The sequence below is a fragment of the Oncorhynchus clarkii genome, unplaced genomic scaffold (assembly GCF_045791955.1).
Source record: "Oncorhynchus clarkii lewisi isolate Uvic-CL-2024 unplaced genomic scaffold, UVic_Ocla_1.0 unplaced_contig_3726_pilon_pilon, whole genome shotgun sequence".
Classification (NCBI taxonomy): domain Eukaryota; kingdom Metazoa; phylum Chordata; class Actinopteri; order Salmoniformes; family Salmonidae; genus Oncorhynchus; species Oncorhynchus clarkii.
The window spans coordinates 169,892-195,378 of NW_027261033.1; the positions used below are offsets into that span (position 1 = coordinate 169,892).

General features: G+C 43.2%; 1 protein-coding gene across 1 annotated transcript; it reads right to left on the reverse strand.

Annotated features, from left to right (window-relative positions):
• Nucleotides 1-18,429: 18,429 nt before the first annotated feature.
• Nucleotides 18,430-25,317, reverse strand: LOC139403873 (aromatase-like). Its single transcript, XM_071147051.1, has 10 exons — nt 25,116-25,317; nt 23,807-23,866; nt 23,621-23,711; nt 23,052-23,206; nt 22,612-22,791; nt 22,349-22,463; nt 20,271-20,382; nt 19,725-19,887; nt 19,094-19,335; nt 18,430-18,967 (listed from the first exon to the last, which is right to left on the reverse strand). Exons 1-10 carry the CDS (start codon nt 25,315-25,317, stop codon nt 18,719-18,721), a joined length of 1,569 nt encoding a protein of 522 aa, XP_071003152.1. The 3' UTR covers nt 18,430-18,718.
• Nucleotides 25,318-25,487: the final 170 nt, after the last annotated feature.

The following is a 25,487-nucleotide window of genomic DNA, read 5'->3' on the forward strand; positions in this document are numbered from 1 at the left end:
CTTTAAGGGGCTCCTCTGTCCTCCACTCGTTACCTGTATTAATGGCACCTGTTTGAACTTGTTATCAGTATAAAAGACACCTGTCCACAACCTCAAACAGTCACACTCCAAACTCCACTATAACCAAGACCAAAGAGCTGTCAAAGGACACCAGAAACAAAATTGTAGACCTGCACCAGGCTGGGAAGACTGAATCTGCAATAGGTAAGCAGCTTGGTTTGAAGAAATCAACTGTGGGAGCAATTATTAGGAAATGGAAGACATACAAGACCACTGATAATCTCCCTCGATCTGGGGCTCCACGCAAGATCTCACCCCGTGGGGTCAAAATTATCACAAGAACGGTGAGCAAAAATCCCAGAACCACAAGGGGGGACCTAGTGAATGACCTGCAGAGAGCTGGAATCAAAGTAACAAAGCCTACCATCAGTAACACACTATGCCACCAGGGACTCAAATCCTGCAGTGCCAGACGTGTCCCCCTGCTTAAGCCAGTACATGTCCAGGCCCGTCTGAAGTTTGCTAGAGAGCATTTGGATGATCCAGAAGAAGATTGGGAGAATGTCATATGGTCAGATGAAACCAAAATATAACTTTTTGGTAAAAACTCAACTCGTCGTGTTTGGAGGACAAAGAATGCTGAGTTGCATCCAAAGAACACCATGCCTACTGTGAAGCATGGGGGTGGAAACATCATGCTTTGGGGTTGTTTTTCTGCAAAGGGACCAGGACGACTGATCTGTGCAAAGGAAAGAATGAATGGGGCCATGTATCGTGAGATTTTGAGTGAAAACCCCTTCTATCAGCAAGGGCATTGAAGATGAAACGTGGCTGGGTCTTTCAGCATGACAATGATCCCAAACACACCACCCGGGCAACGAAGGAGTGGCTTCCTAGGAAGCATTTCAAGGTCCTGGAGTGGCCTAGCCAGTCTCCAGATCTCAACCCCATATAAAATCTTTGGAGGGAGTTGAAAGTCCGTGTTGCCCAGCAACAGCCCCAAAACATCACTGCTCTAGAGGAGATCTGCATGGAGGAATGGGCCAAAATACCAGCAACAGTGTGTGAAAACCTTGTGAAGACTTACAGAAAATGTTTGACCTCTGTCATTGCCAACAAAGGGTATATAACAAAGTATTGAGATCAACTTTTGTTATTGACCAAATTTGCAAATAAATTCATTAAAAATCCTACAATGTGATTTTCTGGATTTTTTTTCTCATTTTGTCTGTCATAGTTGAAGTGTACCTATGATGAAAATTACAGGCCTCTCTCATCTTTTTAAGTGGGAGAACTTGCACAATTGGTGGCTGACTAACTACTTTTTTGCCCCACTGTATCTCTGCTATCACTTAATCATTCTATCTCTCCCTCTACCTCTCCTCTAATGTTCTATCATTCTATCACTCCCTCTACCTCTCCTCTAATGCTCTATCATTATATCACTTCCTCTACCTCTCCTCTAATGCTCTATCATTCTATCACTCCCTCTACCTCTCCTCTAATGCTCTATCATTATATCACTCTCTCTACCTCTCCTCTAATGTTCTATCATTCTATCACTCCCTCTACCTCTCCTCTAATGTTCTATCATTCTATCACTCCCTCTACCTCTCCTCTAATGCTCTATCATTCTATCACTCCCTCTACCTCTCCTCTAATGCTCTATCATTATATCACTCTCTCTACCTCTCCTCTAATGTTCTATCATTCTGTCTGTCCTCTACCTCTCCTCTAATGCTCTATCATTCTATCACTCCTTCTACCTCTCCTCTAATGCTCTATCATTCTGTCAGTCCTTCTACCTCTCCTCTAATGCTCTATCATTCTGTCAGTCCTCTACCTCTCCTCTAATGCTCTATCATTATATCACTCCCTCTACCTCTCCTCTAATGTTCTATCATTCTGTCTGTCCTCTACCTCTCCTCTAATGCTCTATAATTTCTACACTCCCTCTACCTCTCCTCTAATGCTCTATAATTATATCACTCCCTCTACCTCTCCTCTAATGTTCTATCATTCTGTCTGTCCTCTACCTCTCCTCTAATGCTCTATCATTCTATCACTCCCTCTACCTCTCCTCTAATGCTCTATCATTCTATCACTCCCTCTACCTCTCCTCTAATGTTATATAATTCTGTCTGTCCTCTACCTCTCCTCTAATGCTCTATAATTATATCACTCCCTCTACCTCTCCTCTAATGCTCTATCATTCTGTCTGTACTCTACCTCTCCTCTAATGCTCTATAATTCTATCACTCCTTCTACCTCTCCTCTAATTCGCTATCATTCTGTCTGTCCCTCTATCTCTCCACTAGCTCTCTCTTCCTCCCTTCATCCTCTCTTCTCCCTCTCCCCCATGTCTACCTTCCATCCCTGTCTCCCTTCCATCTCCTCCTCCCACCATATGTCCCTCCCTTCCTTTCTCCCTCCCAAAAATCCTCCCTCCTCTCCTCCTCTGTCCTCCGTCCTCCTCCCTCCTCTCATACTCCCTCCTCCTCCCTCCTCCCTCCTATCCTTCTCTCTCCCTCCCTCCTCTCTCTTTAACTTCCTGCCTCCCACCTCCCTGTCTCAGATTGATGTGTAACTCTGTTCTGAATGTCAGTGTCTGACAGAGGGCATGCTGTGCCTAAGCACGTTCACTGACTCCTGTCCCTGTCACATCGTGTCTGTCTGTCTGTCTGTCTGTCTGTCTGTCTGTCTGTGTGTGTGTGTGTGTGTGTGCATCGGTGGGTGTTTGTCCTGTGGTTCTGAGGAGAGGCCATTGATCCTCATCAGTCTCTCCCTGAGCAGCGGCAGGTAAAGGGCACATGGCACTGACAGGCTATTGATAGCACAAACAGACTGTGTGTGTATGTATATGTGTGTGCATAGGTGCGTGTCTAGGTGTGTGCGTGTGTGTGTGTGACAGCAATCGATAGCCTAGACAGTGTGACACAGAGACACTGAGGAGCAGCAGGGACAAACATACATTGATCTTGTTACCCTCTCCGGGACTGTGTGTGTGTGTGTGCGCGCGCGTGTGTGTATGTGTCCATGTGTGTGTGTGTGTGTGTACGTGTGTATAATTCTAATGATACAGTGTACGCCCCTTGTATTAGTATCATGCTGAAACTGATTTCGTGTCATTCCACCTGTGCAGCTCAGGTGGTGGTGTTTGGTATATGAGGCATACAGTGAGCTATGGACTGACCCTTCCATGTGTCCTTTTGTCTCTCTCTCTCTCTCTCTCTCTCTCTCTCTCTCTCTCTCTCTCTTCTCTCTCTTCTCTCTCTGTTCTCTCCAGTCCTCTCTGTGTTCTCTCCCATCCACTCCTTCCATCACTGCTCTACAGGCTCAGTAATTCCATACTCTATCACACACACTGGGGAGAGAGGGAGGAGAGAGAATGAGTAGAGAGCAAAAAGAGATAGAAAGGGAGAGAGAGGTGGGGTGGGTAGAGAGTGATAGAAGAGTTTGACTGGGAGAAGAGAGATGGATTAAAGGAGGGAGTGGAAGAGAGATTGGAGTGTTGGGAGGACTGTTATTGTAAGAGTAGGGGTGTTAACACACACACACACACACTTGTCTTAGGAAGATAGATGTATCCTCAGTCAGATATGATGGGAATAGTCTTTAACTCCACACGTCTGGACAGCATGGCAGAGAAAGGGAATACTGTACTGTACATACCACTGGATGGCAGACTAACAGTAAGATAGTTGTTTATATCTATGGGCAGATACACAGAGATACAATATAGTTTGTATTCTCAAGCCATGTCTATGGTCAAATCTATGCTGTAGGGTTGAAGCCTTCTACTGGCATGTTTTTATGGATGTAATGCCTTTGTCAGATTGTTCTCTGAAGGATGTAAGGGCTAAAGCTACATCCTAAACCTACAGGTTAAAGGTACAGTACTGTGTAAATGCTACAGATACAGGTTAAAGGTAGAGTACTGTGTAAATGATACAGCTACAGGTTAAAGGTACAGTACTGTGTAAATGATACAGATACAGATTAAAGGTACAGTACTGTGTAAATGATACAGATACAGGTTAAAGGTACAGTACTGTGTAAATGATACAGCTACAGGTTAAAGGTACAGTACTGTGTAAATGATACAGATACAGGTTAAAGGTACAGTACTGTGTAAATGATACAGATACAGGTTAAAGGTACAGTACTGTGTAAATGATACAGCTACAGGTTAAAGGTAGAGTACTGTGTAAATGATACAGATACAGATTAAAGGTACAGTACTGTGTAAATGATACAGATACAGGTTAAAGGTACAGTACTGTGTAAATGCTACAGCTACAGGTTAAAGGTACAGTACTGTGTAAATGATACAGCTACAGGTTAAAGGTACAGTACTGTGTAAATGATACAGATACAGGTTAAAGGTACAGTACTGTGTAAATGATACAGCTACAGGTTAAAGGTAAAGTACTGTGTAAATGATACAGCTACAGGTTAAAGGTACAGTACTGTGTAAATGATACAGATACAGGTTAAAGGTACAGTACTGTGTAAATGATACAGATACAGATTAAAGGTACAGTACTGTGTAAATGCTACAGATACAGGTTAAAGGTACAGTACTGTGTAAATGCTACAGCTACAGGTTAAAGGTACAGTACTGTGTAAATGATACAGATACAGGTTAAAGGTACAGTACGGTGTTAATGCTACAGCTACAGGTTAAAGGTACAGTACTGTGTAAATTCTACAGATACAGGTTAAAGGTACAGTACTGTGTAAATGATACAGATACAGGTTAAAGGTACAGTACTGTGTAAATGCTACAGCTACAGGTTAAAGGTACAGTACTGTGTAAATGATATAGATACAGGTTAAATGTACAGTACTGTGTAAATGATACAGATACAGGTTAAAGGTACAGTACTGTGTAAATGATACAGCTACAGGTTAAAGGTACAGTACTGTGTAAATGATACAGATACAGGTTAAAGGTACAGTACTGTGTAAATGATACAGATACAGGTTAAAGGTACAGTACTGTGTAAATGATACAGCTACAGGTTAAAGGTACAGTACTGTGTAAATGATACAGATACAGGTTAAAGGTACAGTACTGTGTAAATGCTACAGCTACAGGTTAAAGCTACCATACTGTACCTTTAACCTGTAGCTGTAGCATTTACACAGTACTGTCCAGTGAAAATCTCACTTTTAAAAGTTATTATTCTGTTAACTCATGAGCTGGCCAATCAGCAGTCTACTCACATGAATAATTTTTATGACCGACATACACTACCGTTCAAACATTTGGGGTCACTTAGAAATGTCCTTGTTTTTGAAAGAAAAGCACATTTTGTTGTCCATTCAGATAACATCAAATTGATCAGAAATTCACTGTAGACATTGTTAATGTTGTAAATGACTATTGTAGCTTGAAACGTCTGATTTTTAATGGAATATCTACATAGGTGTACAGAGGCCCATTATCAGCAACCATCACTCCTGTGTTCCAATGGCACGTTGTGTTAGCTAATCCAAGTTTATCACTTTAAAAGGCTAATTGATCATTAGAAAACTCTTTTGCAATTTTATTAGCACAGCTGAAAACTGTTGTTGTGATTAAAGAAACAATGAAACGGGCATTCTTTAGACTAGTTGAGTATCTGGATCATGAGCATTTGTGGGTTCAAATACAGGCTAAAAATGGCCAAAAACAAAGGACTTTAGTCTGAAACTCATCAGTCTATTCTTGATCTGAGAAATGAAGGCTATTCCATGTGAGAAATTGCCAAGAAACGGAAGATCTCGTACAACTCTGTGTACTACTCCCTTCACAGAACAGCCCAAACTGGCTCTAACCAGAATAGAAAGAGGAGTGGGAGGCCCCGGTGCACAACTGAGCAAGAGGACAAGTACATTAGAGTGTCTAGTTTGAGAAACAGACACCTCACAAGTCCTCAATTGGTAGCTTTTATTTTTTATTTTATTGAACCTTTATTGAAGTAGGCATGTCAGTTAAGAACAAATACGTATTTACAATGACAGCCTACCAAAAGGCAAAGGCCTCCTGCGGGGACGGGGGCCTGGGGCCTGGGATATTTAAAAAAAAAAAAAAAAAAAAACAATATAAATATAGGACAAAACACACATCACAACAAGAGAGACAACACAACACTACATAAAGAGAGACCTAAGACAACAACATAGCAAGGCAGCAACACACGACAACACAGCATGGTAGCAACACAACATAACAACAACATGGTAGCAACACAACATGATAGTAACACAAAACATGGTACAAACATGATTGGGCACAGTCAACTGAAAAAAGGTCAAGAAGTTAGAGACAACAATACATCACACAAAGCAGCCACAACTGTCAGTAAGAGTGTCCATGATTGAGTCTTTGAACGAAGAGATTGAGATAAAACTGTCCAGTTTGAGTATTTGTTGCAGCTTGTTCCAGTCGCTAGCTGCAGCGAACTGAAAAGAGGAGCGAGAGGACCCAGGAATGATTGCGTTTTGGGGACCTAGCTGAGAATAAAACTGCATCATCTGCATATAAATAGATGAGAGAGCATCCTACTGCCTGAGCTATGTTGTTGATGTAAATTGAGAAGAATGTGGGGCCTAGGATCGAGCCTTGGTGTACTCCCTTGGTGACAGGCAGTGGCTGAGACAGCAGATTTTCTGACTCAAAAAATGATTCCACCAATCTTATAGCCAGTGACAGAAAGTGTATTTTGAACACTCAAATATCTGGCCACAGCAGAGCTTCAGAGTAGGCGATTAGTGTGTCTACCATACTCATGGGAAACAAGATCCTGGGCGAGCCCCCATTAGTCATGTGCTTGGTCAGACTGCATGATTGTAGGGAGATTCAGCAGTGCTACCATCCATGACATCTGTTATTTATGAGACTGAAGGACGGGCCTCATCTGATTCTGCATTATGGTTACACACGTAGACACTGCCCTCGACACTCTGTGTGCTGTGTGCTGCGTGTCCTCTTGTAGCCAGTGGAGCACTATTTTTATGTTTGGAAAAATAACGTTCCCAAAGTAAACAGCCTATTTCTCAGGACCAGATGCTAGAATATGCATATAATTGACAGATTAGGATAGAAAACACTAACGTTTCCCAAACTGTCAAAATATTGTCTGTGAGTATAACAGAACTTATATTGCAGGCGAAACCCTGAGGAAAATCCAATAATTTTGAAACCCTTCTGTTCCTATCCTCCATTTAAAGGGATATCAACCAGATTCCTTTTTCTCTTGCTTCCCTAAGGTGTCAACAGTCGTTAGACATAGTTTCAGGCTTGAATTTTGAAAAATTAGCGTGAAAGATCACATTGCGTAAATGGATAGGTGGGGGCTCTCAGAGTGAGTTTTTGCGCAACTGAGTAAAGCCGCCATTGTTCCTCCCGCTGTTATTGAAAAAACTACACACTCGGTTGATATATTATCGAATATATATTTTAAAAACTACGTGAGGAATGATTATAAAAAACGTTTGACATGTTTCTGTGGACATTATGAAGACTATTTGGAATTTCCGTCTGCGTTGTCGTAACCGCTCTTTCCTGTGGATTTCTGAACATAATGCGCCAAACAAACGGAGGTATTTTGGATATAAAATAATCTTTATGGAACAAAAGGAACATTTGTTGTGTAACTGGGAATCTCGTGAGTGAAAACATCCGAAGATCATCAAAGGTAAACGGTTCATTTGATTGCTTTTCTGATTTTCGTGACCAAGCTTCCTGATGCTAAGTGTACATAATGCTATCGATAAACTTACACAAACGCTTGGATTGCTTTCGCTGTAAAGCATCATTTCTAAATCTGAGACGACAGGTGGATTAACAAAAGGCTAAACTGTGTTTTGCAATATTGCACTTGTGATTTCATGAATATGAATATTTTTTAGTAATATTATTTGACTGTTGCGCTATGCTATTCAGCGGTTGCTGCCGAAAATGATCCCGCGACAGGGATAGGTAGCGTCAAGAAGTTAAAAGTGTTGAAGTGTGCTCTAGGCTAATGTGTCAGTGTCAGTTTTTCTCCCATGTACAGCTTTGAGTGCCACACATTGGTGGTGGATACGGTCAGTTTCCCTTTTACTATGTAAAAAAGGTATTTTAGTGCATACATGTATGTATGTTAAAGTGCCACAGTATTTTTTATGACCACAGAGTCAGGACATCAGTTTATCATCCCACCTGAAAGACCAGGGGGAAGGGTGCCACCTACTGGCCTCCAACACCACTTCCAACAACATCTGGTCTCCCATCCACAGACCGACCAGGACCAACCTTGTTTAGTTTCAGAGGGAAACCAGCAGTGGGAAGCAGGGTGATATGCAGCTGGAATCAATGTTCCAGAACTTTCAACTGGAAAAGAAAGTCAGCAAAGGAAACACCAGCGTAACTTAACCAAAGAAAGAAAAATAGCAACAAGGGTGGTGTTATTATAAGTAAAAAATCATTGAATATTTTTTTTTTGCATCAATTTACAATTAATTTGTTCTCATAATTCAAAATAATTTCCTTGCAATATTTTTGGGGGCTCTCAAAACTTCTGGGTTTATGTTTTGCTTTCAATATCATTATTTTGTTTGCAATACGAAAAATGTTGTTCTCAAAGACGTTTTGCTTGATGTTAATGTCACAAAAGTAACTCCATACATGTAGGGCAAAAGCAGAAATGTGCTCCCCTTTGTGGCCCCAGGACCAGTATTGGGAAACACTGTAAAGTAACCTCTATAGTCTTCACCTTGTCTTACCCTGGTCCTGATACTGTAGTAAACTATAGTGAAACGTCTTGGGACGGTTTCCCAGACCCAGATTCAGCCTACTACAGAAAACAAAGTCCCCACTGAGCATGCTTTTAAGTCACGGAGTAGGTCTAATCTGGGTCCTGGAAACAATGCTCTCCTGACTGTTAGGACTGGATGTGTGCAGGTGGTTTCAATTAGGGAAGGAAGCACAATCAAACACCCTGGTTGAGGTTCCCCTGTTGTGTTACACACACAGACTCCAGACACACAGACACACAGAAACACACACAGACACACAGACACAGAGAAACACACACAGACTCCAGACACACAGACACACAGAAACACACACAGACACACACAGACACACAGAGAGACACCCACACATGCATGCACGGCATGGCACGCACGCTCACACTCCAGGAATCACTCCAGGAATCAGCCACTCCGTCATGCTGGTGGGAATCCTCATTAGTGGTCTGAGAGGGAGTCAGGACAACAGATGCTGAGGGGACGCTGTGGCTTCTGCTCTTGAGTGACCTCTTCTCACCCCTGCTCTCTCTCCTTTCCTTTCCTCTCCTCCCTCATTCCCTTATCACTCTCCTCACTTCTCCTCTCTTCCCTCTCCTTTCATATCCTCTCCTCCCTCTCCTCTTATCACTCTCCTCACTTGTCCTCTCTTCCCTCTCCTTTCATATCCTCTCCTCCCTCTCCTCTTATCACTCTCCTCACTTCTCCTCTCTTTTCTCTCCTTTCATATCCTCTCCTCCCTCTCCTCTTATCACTCTCCTCACTTGTCCTCTCTTCCCTCTCCTTTCATGTCCTCTCCTCCCATCTTATGTCCTCCTCTCTCTCCTCACAACCCACTTCTCCTCTCATCTCCTCCCTCTTCTCCATCTCCTCTGATCTCCTCTCCTACCTGTCTCTCTTCTTTCCCTCTCCCTCTCTCAGTTCTACTATACATTGCAGATGCATCTCTGCCATATCATGTGGAACCTTTGTTAGCATGTCCCTTGTGTCATGCTGTCCAGCAGTGCTGATTTAAATGCTGCATCGACAAAGGTTGATTCAGGGTTCCTGCTGCTGTTAACCTGCTGTTACTATTTAAGAACAGAGTTAAACCATGAAACATTCATTACATCATAGTGTAGTAGGACTTCAGCCAGAGACCACAGCCTCTCACCCAGCTGGCATGACAGAATTATTTACATCTCTACGGACAGGATGGAGGCAGGGAAGAGAGGAGGAGAGGGAGAGAAAGAGAAAGAAGGGGAGGGGGCTCTGGAGTAGTGAAAAGTAGTACACACATGAACAGAATTACATAAACACAGCAGACACACACACACTCCCTCGTCCCTTCTCAGAACAATGTTGTCCTGATGATGATTCACAACATACAGAGAGCTAATTCTGCCTGCTGAGCTGTTTCCTCCAACTGTTATTTTTAAACTCCTTTCAGGCCTCATTGATTGTCATAGAAACTAATTTCTGCCACGTGTTCTTCTAATCACTAATGTTTGAGCATCATATTGAAGGTATCAGTCTGGAGTAGTAGGGTCTGTCCAGCATGGAGAGATGATTTCATAACTCCATTTCAACCTTCATCTGTTTGGATGTTTGTAGAAACATATCAGAATATTTACCCTCAAAGGAAACAGAAGTGTGTGTGTGTGTGTGTGTGTGTGTGTGTGTGTGTGTGTGTGTGTGTGTGTGTGTGTGTGTGTGTGTGTGTGTGTGTGTGTGTATGTGATTATGTGATTATGTGTACCAGAAGTCAGTAGAAGGACATCCAGTATGTGACTCAGGTCATTCTTCACTTACTACTCTTCTACTACAGGCGGTTCATCAGGACAGGGTTCAGAAAGGACTGGCTTCTTCTCATGTTTCATTCCTCATCTAGACCTGTTGTGTTGTGGTGGGAAACAGGCTCAGAGATCCGGTGTATAGTGATCCTGTCACAGTAATGAGGATACAGGTGTATCAGCCCAGATTGACTCTTCTGTTTACAAACTTCTGTCATAATCAATACATATGACTGGAGAGGAGATCCTTTCTGACCGCAGGAGGCTATTTAGTGATCAGATTCATTGATTATGTTTCATTTCTGGTGTTATGAGATGGGATCTAATGCTGCATGTGGACATGTTCTCAGTGTGTGTGTACAATACGCAGACTGAAGAATGAACTTCATCTATGGTTTTTAGATGGTCTTAGTCCCCCCCTGGTGGTTATTGGTAGGTATCACATATTGAAATGGACAAATGCATTAGTATTCTTCCCTCACAATATGCAACATATGTAACAATATGTAACTGCTACAAAGCTCGACAGACAGGAGACAGCTAACAGTTACAGCAAAGAAGACCAGGAGGCACGAGATCAGTTTAGGTTTCTTTAGTGAATGATATGTAGTACAACTGCAAAACAGAAAGTAGGCAATATTGTATCACATTGTTCTGCATGCATTCACATCACACAAACACAAAGGCATAGACATAATGAATACAGCAATCAATAGCATGACTCCATGCATTCTAAACCACAGTTAGGGCCTTGTCATGTGTTGCTGTATCCTCCCTGGACATGCATCATATGGTTGTCATGGTAGCCTATATAACTCCAGGGCAGCCAGACAGAATGGTGGTGGACATGATGTACTAGAAGCACCTTGGAGCAGAGCTCAACCCAAAGGACATACAACTGCCCCAGAACAACCCAATGTATCACCAACACAGTTAGCCAACCCAGCAGGAAGTCATGCTGGATTCAGGCAGCCATATGGGATTATCAATCAACCAAAGATTAGGGTGTCAAACTAAATTCCTGGAGAGACCTGCCTGCTGGTTTGTATTATTTCCTTTCAAGTAATGTCCAATGAAGACCTAGACAACCAGCTGAGGGGAGTTCCTAACTAATCAATGAGGACCTAGACAACCAGCTGAGGGGAGTTCCTAACTAATCAATTAGGACCTAGACAACCAACTGAGGGGAGTTCCTAACTAATCAATTAGGACCTAGACAACCAGTTGAGAGGAGTTCCTAACTAATCAATTAGGACCTAGACAACCAGCTGAGGGGAGTTCCTAACTAATCAATGAGGACCTAGACAACCAGCTGAGAGGAGTTCCTAACTAATCAATGAGGACCTAGACAACCAGCTGAGGGGAGTTCCTAACTAATCAATGAGGACCTAGACAACCAGTTGAGAGGAGTTCCTAACTAATCAATTAGGACCTAGACAACCAATTGAGGGGAGTTCCTAACTAATCAATTAGGACCTAGACAACCAGCTGAGGGGAGTTCCTAACTAATCAATGAGGACCTAGACAACCAGCTGAGGGGAGTTCCTAACTAATCAATTAGGACCTAGACAACCAGCTGAGGGGAGTTCCTAACTAATCAATTAGGACCTAGACAACCAGCTGAGGGGAGTTCCTAACTAATCAATTAGGACCTAGACAACCAGTTGAGGGGAGTTCCTAACTAATCAATTAGGACCTAGACAACCAGTTGAGAGGAGTTCCTAACTAATCAATTAGGACCTAGACAACCAGTTGAGGGGAGTTCCTAACTAATCAATGAGGACCTAGACAACCAGTTGAGAGGAGTTCCTAACTAAACAATTACCTTAATTGATCAATCAATACAAGGGAGGTGTGAAAACCTGCAGACACTCTGCCCTCAAGGAGTGGAGTTCAACAAGTTGTAATGACTCTCCTGTGAGGAGCCAAAGACCAGGTTACAATGGATCAACGTCTACCAGATCCCTTTCACCCACAGAGGGGAGGAGGGATTGATGTGGGGGTTTTATGACACCTCACACCCAGTCGTACATTTTATGCAGCAGAGAACTCTTTTTGGTATTCAGTAGTGGTGATTGGAATCTCTTTGTTACAGAAACGTTTTTCCGCCCAAAAACTCTAATGTCCAAAAGTGAACACTGGGACAATATTTTTAATATCCGAATGTGGGGAATGATGAGAGATGGAATATGGGAAATTAATGTCTATTTTGTGATGTCATTAAAAATGGTATAAAAACGTTATAATGAAAATAAGGACCACTCTTCCAGAATGGGTGAAAGCAAACACTATCCTGTTAGTTCTGCTTAAGACTACAGGACAAGGCATTGAAGCCACAGACTGATCTGAAGCCATTCTTGTGATTATTGTGACTTTGCCACTGTAATTGTTTGTAAGCTTGTGTAGTCTAAAATGAATCTATGATCGTATGCTATCCATGTGTTTTTTGTATGCTGTTCTTTGTATGCCATTTTAATATTTGATAATTATATTGATAATTAACCAATGATATTAGGCCATACTTGGTCATGATTACAGACACCTGTATCTTTTGACACTATGTAAACGTGTGACCTCTTGTGGACAATCAGAGCCTTACACTTGAGCTCGGGAGAATGCCCAACAGAACCCATTTCACAAATACCTGTGTCCAACAGAGATACACGATGAAGGAAGACATCAAACACGTAAATACCTGATTTACTTCTTTACCCCAAACGGGCGGTGGTTCGGTGCAACGTTTTATGATTACTGTGAGCATAGTTACAAGTGTATAAGTTTTCTCTCTTTCTTTCTCCCTTTGTTACTCTGTACTCCTCCCTCTTTTGATAAACAAGCAGTCAGGTTGTCGTTAGTCCGCTAGGGACCTGTTTCCATCGTATTAGGTTTCTAATCAATAACCTATGTGTGTGTGTATCCTGTGTTATCGTTTAGTTAGTTAGTAAATAAACAATTAAATCAATTTGTGTGGTACGGAATGATCAGTAAAGCTGGGTTTGTGCCGATGCAAGAAGTTTGCGACGTTCAGATTATGAGACTGATATGAGGTAATGATTAATAAATGACTTGTGGGTAGTTTTCAATTGAATGCTTATTGAGTTTCTAATGGGTTCGGACCCAGATTGCAGTTCCTATGGCTTCCACTAGATGTCAACAGTCTTTAGACATTGTTTCAGGCTTCTTTTCTGGAAAATTACGAAGAACGAGACCTTTCTGTCAGTGCTTAGGAAGCATGCAGTGCTGGTTTGGGAGCGTGACCGTTGTTTTTCCTTTCTATTGAATACGCTATTGTCCGGTTGAAATATTATCAATTATTAAGACAATCAATATATTTCTTATATCTTCTAGAGTTTAATTTGAGAGCTGGTAACTCGTTAAACAATTTATTCCGTTAAGCAAATAAACGCAAGACAAAATAAAGACAAGTGTTTATGTAGTTTACTTAAAGAACATTTTAATGACATTAATAATCAGTCCAGATGGAGAAGATAACAGTAATGTTATGAGAAAAGCCTCTACATGCTGCTAGTGCTGTACAGTCAGAAAGAGAGACATAGAAAGACCAGGGACACACTGAGAAAAGCCTCTACATGTTGCTAGTGCTGTACAGTCAGAAAGAGAGACATAGAAAGACCAGGGACACACTGAGAAAAGCCTCTACATGTTGCTAGTGCTGTACAGTCAGAAAGAGAGACATAGAAAGACCAGGGACACACTGAGAAAAGCCTCTACATGTTGCTAGTGCTGTACAGTCAGAAAGAGAGACATAGAAAGACCAGGGACACACTGAGAAAAGCCTCTACATGTTGCTAGTGCTGTACAATCAGAAATAGAGACATATAAAGACCAGGGACACACTGAGAAAAGCCTCTACATGTTGCTAGTGCTGTACAGTCAGAAAGAGAGACATAGAAAGACCAGGGACACACTGGGAAAAGCCTCTACATGTTGCTAGTGCTGTACAGTCAGAAAGAGAGACATAGAAAGACCAGGGACACACTGAGAAAAGCCTCTACATGTTGCTAGTGCTGTACAGTCAGAAAGAGAGACATAGAAAGACCAGGGACACACTGAGAAAAGCCTCTACATGTTGCTAGTGCTGTACAGTCAGAAAGAGAGACATAGAAAGACCAGGGACACACTGAGAAAAGCCTCTACATGTTGCTAGTGCTGTACAGTCAGAAAGAGAGACATAGAAAGACCAGGGACACACTGAGAAAAGCCTCTACATGTTGCTAGTGCTGTACAGTCAGAAAGAGAGACATAGAAAGACCAGGGACACACTGGGAAAAGCCTCTACATGTTGCTAGTGCTGTACAGTCAGAAAGAGAGACATAGAAAGACCAGGGACACACTGAGAAAAGCCTCTACATGTTGCTAGTGCTGTACAGTCAGAAAGAGAGACATAGAAAGACCAGGGACACACTGAGAAAAGCCTCTACATGTTGCTAGTGCTGTACAGTCAGAAAGAGAGACATAGAAAGACCAGGGACACACTGAGAAAAGCCTCTACATGTTGCTAGTGCTGTACAGTCAGAAAGAGAGACATAGAAAGACCAGGGACACACTGAGAAAAGCCTCTACATGTTGCTAGTGCTGTACAGTCAGAAAGAGAGACATAGAAAGACCAGGGACACACTGGGAAAAGCCTCTACATGTTGCTAGTGCTGTACAGTCAGAAAGAGAGACATAGAAAGACCAGGGACACACTGAGAAAAGCCTCTACATGTTGCTAGTGCTGTACAGTCAGAAAGAGAGACATAGAAAGACCAGGGACACACTGAGAAAAGCCTCTACATGTTGCTAGTGCTGTACAGTCAGAAAGAGAGACATAGAAAGACCAGGGACACACTGAGAAAAGCCTCTACATGTTGCTAGTGCTGTACAGTCAGAAAGAGAGACATAGAAAGACCAGGGACACACTGAGAAAAGCCTCTACATGTTGCTAGTGCTGTACAGTCAGAAAGAGAGACATAGAAAGACCAGGGACACACTGGGAAAAGCCTCTACATGTTGCTAGTGCTGTACAGTCAGAAAGAGAGACATAGAAAGACCAGGGACACACTGAGAAAAGCCTCTACATGTTGCTAGTGCTGTACAGTCAGAAAGAGAGACATAGAAAGACCAGGGACACACTGAGAAAAGCCTCTACATGTTGCTAGTGCTGTACAGTCAGAAAGAGAGACATAGAAAGACCAGGGACACACTGAGAAAAGCCTCTACATGTTGCTAGTGCTGTACAGTCAGAAAGAGAGACATAGAAAGACCAGGGACACACTGAGAAAAGCCTCTACATGTTGCTAGTGCTGTACAGTCAGAAAGAGAGACATAGAAAGACCAGGGACACACTGAGAAAAGCCTCTACATGTTGCTAGTGCTGTACAGTCAGAAAGAGAGACATAGAAAGACCAGGGGGACACTGAGAAAAGCCTCTACATGTTGCTAGTGCTGTACAGTCAGAAAGAGAGACAAAGAAAGACCAGGGACACACTGAGAAAAGCCTCTACATGTTGCTAGTGCTGTACAGTCAGAAAGAGAGACATAGAAAGACCAGGGACACACTGAGAAAAGCCTCTACATGTTGCTAGTGCTGTACAGTCAGAAAGAGAGACATAGAAAGACCAGGGACACACTGAGAAAAGAAAAGCTACTTCATTCAACCATTTTGTTTTCAACCATTGTTAATCCCTCAAAGGAACGGAAGCACAGACTGGATGATAAAATGTTATACTCAGTGAGTGAAGCTGTCCAACGTTGCATGAATTACAAAAAATCTCCCCACAATATAATGTTAGTACAGAGAGTATAGACAACATATCTGGATCAGTCATATAAAGGACAATACATAGTCTATATGACATATCAATGTTCCCTGAATATCCTCCAACTAAAGAGAAGACTTCAACCTGCATCCCAGAGTCTTATGAAGCAGACAGAAAGCACTCAGCACATCATAATATGGCCTGTTCCTATTCCCACGTTGATCAAACAGGATTAGCAGATAGATGTGGTGCAGACACCAGCCACTAGAGGGTGGTACAGCACTGGTGTGTGATTATAAAACTACATCAACTAGGCCACAACATCACACACTGAACTTCCTCAGGAAGTTAATAAACCTAATTTTTAATTTTTTAATTTTTTTATAAACCTAATTGAAACCGTCATAATTTCTAACTTGCAATAAATATTCCAACCAATACAAATTACTTTATTATTGTAACGGTCTTATACATCTCAATAATATATATAAAACATCTCTAAATGAAATAATCAAATTACAATTACACAAGAGGTGAAAGATATTATGAACAAAGAGCGAAACACAAATGTATTTGTTAAAAAGTATGATGCAACAATGTATCTAAACTTGTCTGCTCTGTGTGACTGACCACCTCACTACTCAAGTGTTCTTATGATGCCTGGAAATCTATTTCAGTTCCTGTATCAGGTAGACCAACCAACCGCTGCAAGGCTCAGTTTGCCCGCTATGGCCAGCCAGATAATGGACCCCAATTCTTCTGCTTTGAGTTCCAGACATCTGCTGCTGATTGGGAATTTGAGCCTGTCACCTCATTGCCACAACACCTAAAAGCTAATGGAAAGGTAGAGATGGAAGTCAAAATTGTGAAGAACCTCTGCAGAAAAGCTGTGAGAGGCGAAAAATGCCTGGAAAGTGGGCCTGTAGTGGAGCAATACCCCAACGGAAGGCATAAATAGCAGCCCGGCCCAGCACCAGCGCTTAAAAGCAGCTCTACCAGTAGCCAACACTCTCCTGGAGCCCTGTGTGGTGACAGACGTGCTGGAGAAGCTTCAACACAGAAGACAGGTGTCTAAGTTCATCTACGACAAATCATCAGGACTTACCTGAGCTCATGGTGGGGGAAGCGGTGCAGATGAAGCCATTACCAGGGGACCGGACGGGCCTCTGGAGACTCGGATCCAGAAAGTTGCACACAGGAATGACTGCAGGAATGTCCACCAGAGCTGTTTAATGTTCATTTCTCTATTATAAGCCGCCCCCAACAACGTTTGAGAGTATTTGACAGTATATCCAACCGGCCTCACAACCACAGACCACGTGTAACCACGCCAATGCAGGACCTTCTTCACCTGCAGGATCATCTTAGACCAGCCACCCAGATAGATGATGAAACTGAGGAGTATTTCTGTCTGTAATAAAGCCCTTTTCTGGGGGTAAACTAATTCAGATTGGCTGGGCCTGGCTCCTCAGTGGGTGGGCCTATGCCCTCCCAGGCCCACCCATGTCTGTGCCCCTGCCCAGTGATGTGAAATCCATAGATTAGGGCCTAATGATTTCATATCAGTTGACTGATTTCCTCATGTGAACTGTAACTCAGTAAAATCGTTGACATTGTTGCATGTGGCATTTATATTTCTGTTGGTTAGGGCTACCTACAGCATGTTTTATATAATACATGGACATCTAACTCACCAAATCGCTCATATTAAATGTTCAGGACAAATATGCAAAACAGGAACCTGTTGTTCCCTTCTCACTGAGACAGTAAGATGGAGGGGTTAAATGAGCGTGCCTAAAGGTTGGTAATGATGCACAATAATACAAGGCTGTAAATGTCTCATGAGCTTAGTTCAACTGTCTAACATCATAACACAAATTATAGCTTCATTGTTTAAACTGTATAGCTATGTTTTAAATATCATGTTGATCTCATGGACAGTCAGTTATAACATCCATAGGTCCAAGGACATCTAATGAATAAACTGAACAGATTCAATAAAACAATATATACAATTTATTTTCACTTCAGCGTCATTTAGTTTTAAAAGTGTGAATGTACAGTTCAGATTCTATAATTATAATGGTGTGTGTGAATCAACAAGCGTTTCTTATTACAGATACCATTGGCTACAAAGACATGTCCTCCTGAACATAACTTACTATCATAGAAAACGTCACAAAATAACAAACATACAAATATGAATCAAATACTGACATATTACATATATGGGAAGTAAGTATTATTTTAAGATTAGCCCTAAAATACAATCTTTGTCCCATATACCACCCCATTTCCTACATAGTGCACTACTTTTGACCAGAGCCCTGTGAGCCCTGGTGAAAGGTATTGCACTACATAGTGAATAGGTTGTCATTTGGGATATACCAGTGTCTGAGCCCTGCTCTAAGACTGCTTCCTGGCTTGGTGTCTTGGGAGGAACTTCATGGTGTGAGGCTCCCCCTCCTCCTCCACGGGCTGCTGTGATAGGTTGTTGGTCTGTGGGAGGCGATCTAGGGTCAGGCCCTCGTGAGGACACACAGAGTACCGTGACAAAAGCGTAACCAGGATGGATTTCATCATCACCATGGCAATGTGCTTGCCAACGCAGGATCGAGGACCGGATCCGAAAGGCTGGAAGAAACGATTAGGTATCTGAGAGTGCACGAGAGAGAGAGAGGGAGAGCGACAGAGAGAAATAAATAAATAAATTAGTAAATATCTTTACACCTCAGGGTGCAGATGAATTTCTCCCTGTGATAGTCTTGATTATTCTCTTACATTTTTCTCAAAGTTGTCCAGACTGAACTCATTGGGCTTGAAGAAGAACTCTGATCTGTGCATGCGTCCCATGTTCAGAATGATGTTTGTCCCCTTTGGCACCCGGTAGCCACTGATGACATCATCAGACAGTGCCCGGCGCATGGTAAAGTCCACCACAGGATGGAACCTTAAGGACTCATTGATGAAGCTCTCTAGGACCCTTAGGTTCTGCAGGTCAGAGTTGTGGAGCTCCCTATCACCTACATTGAGAGAGGAGGGAGATGGACATTCAAACAGCCACTTATTCAATATAGCTACATGAACCCCTAAGTTCTATTGGAAAGTACTGTAGTTGTCTGGGTTTGATGGGTCCTGACCTATAACTAGTAAAAAGAGAAAAGCTGCAGCAGGAGGTTCCTCACCTATAACAGTGTCTATCTCTTCTAGAAGCTGTAGCTCTATGTTAACAGATTGTGAAGGTCTGACCTATTATACATTTGAGTCATTTAACAGACACTCTTATCCAGAACGACTTACAGGAGCAATTAGGATTAAGTACCTCGCTCAAAGACACAAAGACAGAATTTAAGTGTTTATCTCTTCCTAAAGCTGTAGCTCTATGTTAACAGATTGTGAAGTGGGGACTCACCTATAGCAGTGTCTATCTCTTCTAGGAGCTGTAGTTCTACGTCAGGGTTCTGTTTGAGAAGCAGCAGCATGAAGAACAGACTGATAGACAGAGTGTCTGGAGCTGCTATCACCATCTCCAATACACACTGCCTCACATTCTCAGCTGACAGCTCCCCATGGCTCTGAAACACACAATCACACTTCAGATTAGTTGACTCACTTTGGTTACTCAGGCTATGTTATTGTTATACATGTTTTAACATAAGAAAGTGGAAACAACCGGCAGAATAGATTATAATATTGTGCAGAGGACACGGGCTGGGGTCAGGGCCAGTGTTAGGATCAATTTCATTTCAATTCAGTCAATTCAGGAAGTAAATTGAAATTCTAAAGTTCCATACATGTATATTGACTAATTGAAATGAAATTTAGTTAAGCCTGGGTTTGGGCCTTGCCTAATGCCTATATCTTTGTCTCAGTGGGCTAAGGCAGTCTTTAAGTTGTGCAGACGACCTGTGCTTGGGTTAGTGTTGGGGATAGGGTAACGGCAAGGTCAGGGACTGACCTGTGCAAAGATGAGGTCTGCAGTGAAGTTGATGTGGTCCAGTTTGTCAGCTTCCTGTAGACCTCTTCTCTTCTGGTTGACCAGACTCTCTATAGCATCCTGCAGCTCCTGACTGCAACACAAAAACAGAGCTATACATTAAAACTAATACTTTAAACTTTAATGTATTGCTGTATATATTTAAATAAAACATTATTTAGTAGAATTGTATATGTATATTGTGTATTTGTCATGTGTGAAATGTGCTGTTAAGTGCTCATTGTTGTAATGAAGATGATGGAAGTGGAGAAGCAGGTGCAGATGGAGAGCAATGAAACAATGAAAATGAAACAATACAAAACAGGAGTAGGGTCTTGACATGAAACACATAATCAATACTGCCTGGGGAATGAACCTAAGGGAGTGACATATATAAGGGAGGAATCAGTGAAGTGATGGAGTCCAGGTCTCATAATGAGGCGAAGTGTGAGCGCCGGAGAGGAGCAGAGGGAGAAGACATGGAGCGCCGGAGAGGAGCAGAGGGAGAAGACGTGGAGCGCCGGAGAGGAGCAGAGGGAGAAGACGTGGAGCGCCGGAGAGGAGCAGAGAGAGAAGACGTGGAGCGCTGGAGAAGAGCAGAGAGAGAAGACGTGGAGCGCCGGAGAGGAGCAGAGGGAGAAGACGTGGAGCGCCGGAGAGGAGCAGAGGGAGAAGACGTGGAGCGCCGGAGAGGAGCAGAGGGAGAGGACGTGGAGCGCCGGAGAGGAGCAGAGGGAAAAGACGTGGAGCGCCGGAGAGGAGCAGAGAGAGAAGACGTGGAGCGCCGGAGAGGAGCAGAGGGAGAAGACGTGGAGCGCCGGAGAGGAGCAGAGGGAGTAGACGTGGAGCGCCGGAGAGGGGCAGAGGGAGAAGACGTGGAGCGCCGGAGAGGAAGCAGAGGGAGAAGACGTGGAGCGCCGGAGAGGAGCAGAGGGAGAAGACGTGGAGCGCCGGAGAGGAGCAGAGGGAGAAGACGTGGAGCGCCGGAGAGGAGCAGAGGGAGAAGACGTGGAGCGCCGGAGAGGAGCAGAGGGAGAAGACGTGGAGCGCCGGAGAGGAGCAGAGGGAGAAGACGTAGAGCGCCGGAGAGGAGCAGAGGGAGAAGACGTGGAGCGCCGGAGAGGAGCAGAGGGAGAAGATGTGGAGCGCCGGAGAGGTGCAGCGGGAGAAGACGTGGAGCGCCGGAGAGGGGCAGAGGGAGAAGACGTGGAGCGCCGGAGAGGAGCAGAGGGAGAAGACGTGGAGCGCCAGAGAGGAGCAGAGGGAGTAGACGTGGAGCGCCGGAGAGGAGCAGAGGGAGAAGACTGTCTGAATGCCACAACTGAAGTTCCCTCTAAGAAAAGTAAAGTTATTATATTCTAGGTCTTTATTTGTATAGTCCAGATAGATGCTCTACAGATGGTCATACTATCAACAAACAAATCTGTTGATAAGAAACTGCTAGTTTACGGTTAAGGTTAGGTTTAGAAAAAGGCTTAGATTAGAGTTAGGGTTAAGTTTAGGGTTAGGATAAGGGTTAAGGTTAGGACTAGGGTTAAGTTTAGGGTTAGGATAAGGGTTAAGGTTAGGACTAGGGTTAAGTTTAGGGTTAGGATAAGGGTTAAGTTTAGGGTTAGGATAAGGGTTAAGTTTAGGGTTAGGATAAGGGTTAAGGTTAGGACTAGGGTTAAGTTTAGGGTTAGGATAAGGGTTAAGTTTAGGGTTAGGATAAGGGTTAAGTTTAGGGTTAGGATAAGGGTTAAGGTTAGGACTAGGGTTAAGTTTAGGGTTAGGATAAGGGTTAAGGTTAGGACTAGGGTTAGGGTTAGTAGATAGTTAGTTGACACGTTACTGATAGTCTCTACCTGGAACCAAAAAGGGCTCTTCAAAGGGTTCTCGTATGGGGACAGCCTCCAGGACCCTTTTCGGTTCTAGATCACACCTTTTTTTCTAAGCGTAGAGCATCTACAGATGGACTATCCAAGTGTTACCCTGTTCTATATATAATCCTTAAACGGTTAATATTAGATGTTCTGGATGCCTTGGTAATGATGCTAACTGTTTATAACTGTGTGACTTACGCTGCTCTCCTGTGTTTCTGCTGGATCCAGTCCAACTTGAAGTAGACATCTGGTTTGATCAGCACTGTCTGCCACGTGTCAAAGTACTTCTGAATCTTCTGCAGCAGCTCCTTCTCTAATAATATCAAATTAAATGTTATAAAGTGGAATAACTTCCCACTTGAAAAGGAAAGTAATGTTGAGTGCCTACATAACTGATGTTCAGATATACTGTTCAGGGTCTAGTGGCTTTATGGCTGTGAGTATAAAAGGTTGTGGCTCACCGTTGAGAGGCACCCCTAGGAACAGTCTGTTAGAGATGTCCACTACTGTACACCTTAGTAGACTCAGGACGTCCACCTGTCCACCCATCAGTCCGTCCGGCCCCTGGAGAGCGTCCAGGTGAGTCTGTGTGGACGAGACACACACGTCTACTGTCTTCTGCAGCCCAGGCCCTGTCAGAGCTGGAACACAGTGGAGATACAGCAGTTTATTACAACATATTGGACGATATCCTGTGAAGATATTGCCAGACTGGCAACAGGCAACTTTTCTAACTTCTCTATTAGTTTGTGTATATGAGAATAGTAATTCAATACAGCAACCTTCTCCTAATGGTTTACCATTTAATATCTAGAATCAGTTATTATGATCAATTAAGTAGTGGTATTGTAATGCCATGCTTATCTTTCTCAATTGATTAAGTCATTGTCTAATTGGTCACCTTTAGCGAAGTAGGTGCGGGTCTTCTTCCATAGAGCCATGTTGCTGTTGAAGATGATGCCTCTCTCATCCATGCCAATACAGCTCAGACCCTGTTTACTGCCGAACCGAGAGGTGTAACGCCCCTGTCTCAGAACATGATGCACTGCAGAGGAACTGTACAGAGAGGGTGGGTACACTGGTATTCACTCTCCGAAGTCTACAAGTCTATGTCAATAAGTCTAAATGTGTATTACAACATATGTCATCTAGGCTACAAGTAAGCTACAAGTAATCTACAAGTGCTTTTGTGAAATGAAATTCAAACATCTTAATTAAGATATTTCAATTGATTATTGACTGACTGACTGCCTGACTGCTACTGACATCCTGACTGACTGACATCCTGACTGACTGACTGCCTGACTGCCTGCTACTGACTGCCTGATTGACTGTGTGACTGACTGACTGCCTGACTGACTGCCTGACTGACTGGCTGATTGACTGCCTGCTACTGACTGCCTGATTGACTGCCTGGTATTGACTGCCTGATTGACTGCCTGACTGTCTGACTGACTGCCTGCTACTGACCTGCTGAGTATGAGTGTCTCCTCTCCGTTGATCCAGACCCTGACGATGTCTCCATATTTACTGTTGTAATAGTTACTGGCAGTGCCAATACCTGTACATAGAACATGTATTTAATAAATTATTCCGATACACTATTTGTTATTGTAGCAGATTATAATGTATTGTATTTCATGTTGTAGTAGTTACCTGTCCATATAAACCTGAGGTATGAGAGGAGAGGACCCACACCCAGACAGAAAAAAGGACCTGTCATAGCCAAGAGAGAGAGAGAGAGAGAGAGAGAGAGAGACAGAGAGAGAGAGAGACAGAGAGAGAAAGAGACAGAGAGAGAGAGAGAGAGAGACAGAGAGAGAGAGACAGAGAGAGAGCGAGACAGAGAGAGAGAGAGAGAGAGAGACACAGAGAGAGAGAGAGACAGAGAGAGAGAGAGACAGAGAGAGAGAGAGAGACAGAGAGAGAGAGAGAGGAGAACAAGAGAGAGAGAGAGACAGAGAGAGAGAGAGAGAGAGAACAAGAGAGAGAGAGAGAGAGAGAGAGAGAGAGAGAGAGAGAGAGAGAGAGAGAGAGGATAACAAGAGAGTGAGAGAGGATAACAAGAGAGAGGGAGAGTGGTCACATAAAATAACTTAACATAGCAGGGTGTTGCATAGCATAGCATGGCATAGCATAGCATAACATAGCGTAGCATAACATGGCATAGCATACATAACATTACATAGAATAGCATAGCATAACATTACATAGAATAGCATAGCATAACACTACATAGCGTTACATATCAATACAATACATAAGTTCACATAACATCACAAATATGATATGTCATTAGTTTATTAAGGAGACAGCTGATTAAACCAGCCAATACAACAGACACAACATAGTAATGCAGTAGTACATAGCATAGACAGCAGCCAATACACTGTGGTCAGACGAGGGACAGGACTCAATCTGCGGTGCATTGTAGAGCGCTGTCCACAATGCACCTTTCAGGCAATGTTCCTGTATTCACAAAGAATCACACAGGCAGCGAAACACAAAACATCTCATCCTGTAATGTACCAGCTTTAACACACAGAACAGCAAAGTTGGTGGATAAATTAAGATGTCCCACTCAGGCTGTTTACCATTCAATGCTTTTTTCACAGTTCCGGGCTCTCCCGTAGGCACTGCATTAGCAGCTGAGTCTGCTCATTGACTGCATATGAACCAGAAAAAAATGAGGGAGTGGGATGTCTCACATCCTCTTCCGTCTCTGAGCATAGATGAAGATATCATATGGATTGAGATAAGATCCCTGCATAGACTTGGACCAACAGTCCTGCTCTGGATGCAACATGCTCAATTATAGAATCACTTTAGCCCAAAATAAGATAATGAACTGTAGCTGGAAAAATCACTGTTGTAATTCAACTTGTTTTGATTATATAAGAATGATAACTAGCAGACTATTGTAACTGACCTGGTAAGGAGTTGTTGTTACTGTATTGTGACTGACCTGGGACAGAGTTGTTGTCTGTGTGACGCCAGGCAGCCAGCAGCAGACAGAGGAGCAGGAGGAGGGACCCCGTTGCCAGGGAGATGCCCTCTGACCTGGTGGCTGTGGCGTTCCGTGACTCGGACACCAACAGGTCGGCTATGACGGTGTCCAAGCACACCGTCGCCATCACACGTCCACACACAGGCGACAACAGATCCATCACACACACATGGTAGACACACTGACGCAATGACACACACACACACAAACACTCCACGACCAGCTGCTGAACTGAAGAAACACTGTTGCTTCCGAGGTGATGAAAATGGTCAATCTCTCAAACGGACGCGATACACTCACACTCTGAAACTGAAGCAACAACCCAGACTC

Coding starts and splice junctions, on each gene's coding strand:
- LOC139403873 (XM_071147051.1), bottom strand. CDS start 25,317: ATGGATCTGTTGTCGCCTGTGTGTGGACGTGTGATGGCGACGGTGTGC. Junction 23,712..23,806: donor CCTCAGGTTTATATGGACAG/GTAACTACTACA, acceptor TTCTATGTACAG/GTATTGGCACTGCCAGTAAC. Junction 19,336..19,724: donor AGAGATAGACACTGCTATAG/GTGAGTCCCCAC, acceptor CTCTCAATGTAG/GTGATAGGGAGCTCCACAAC.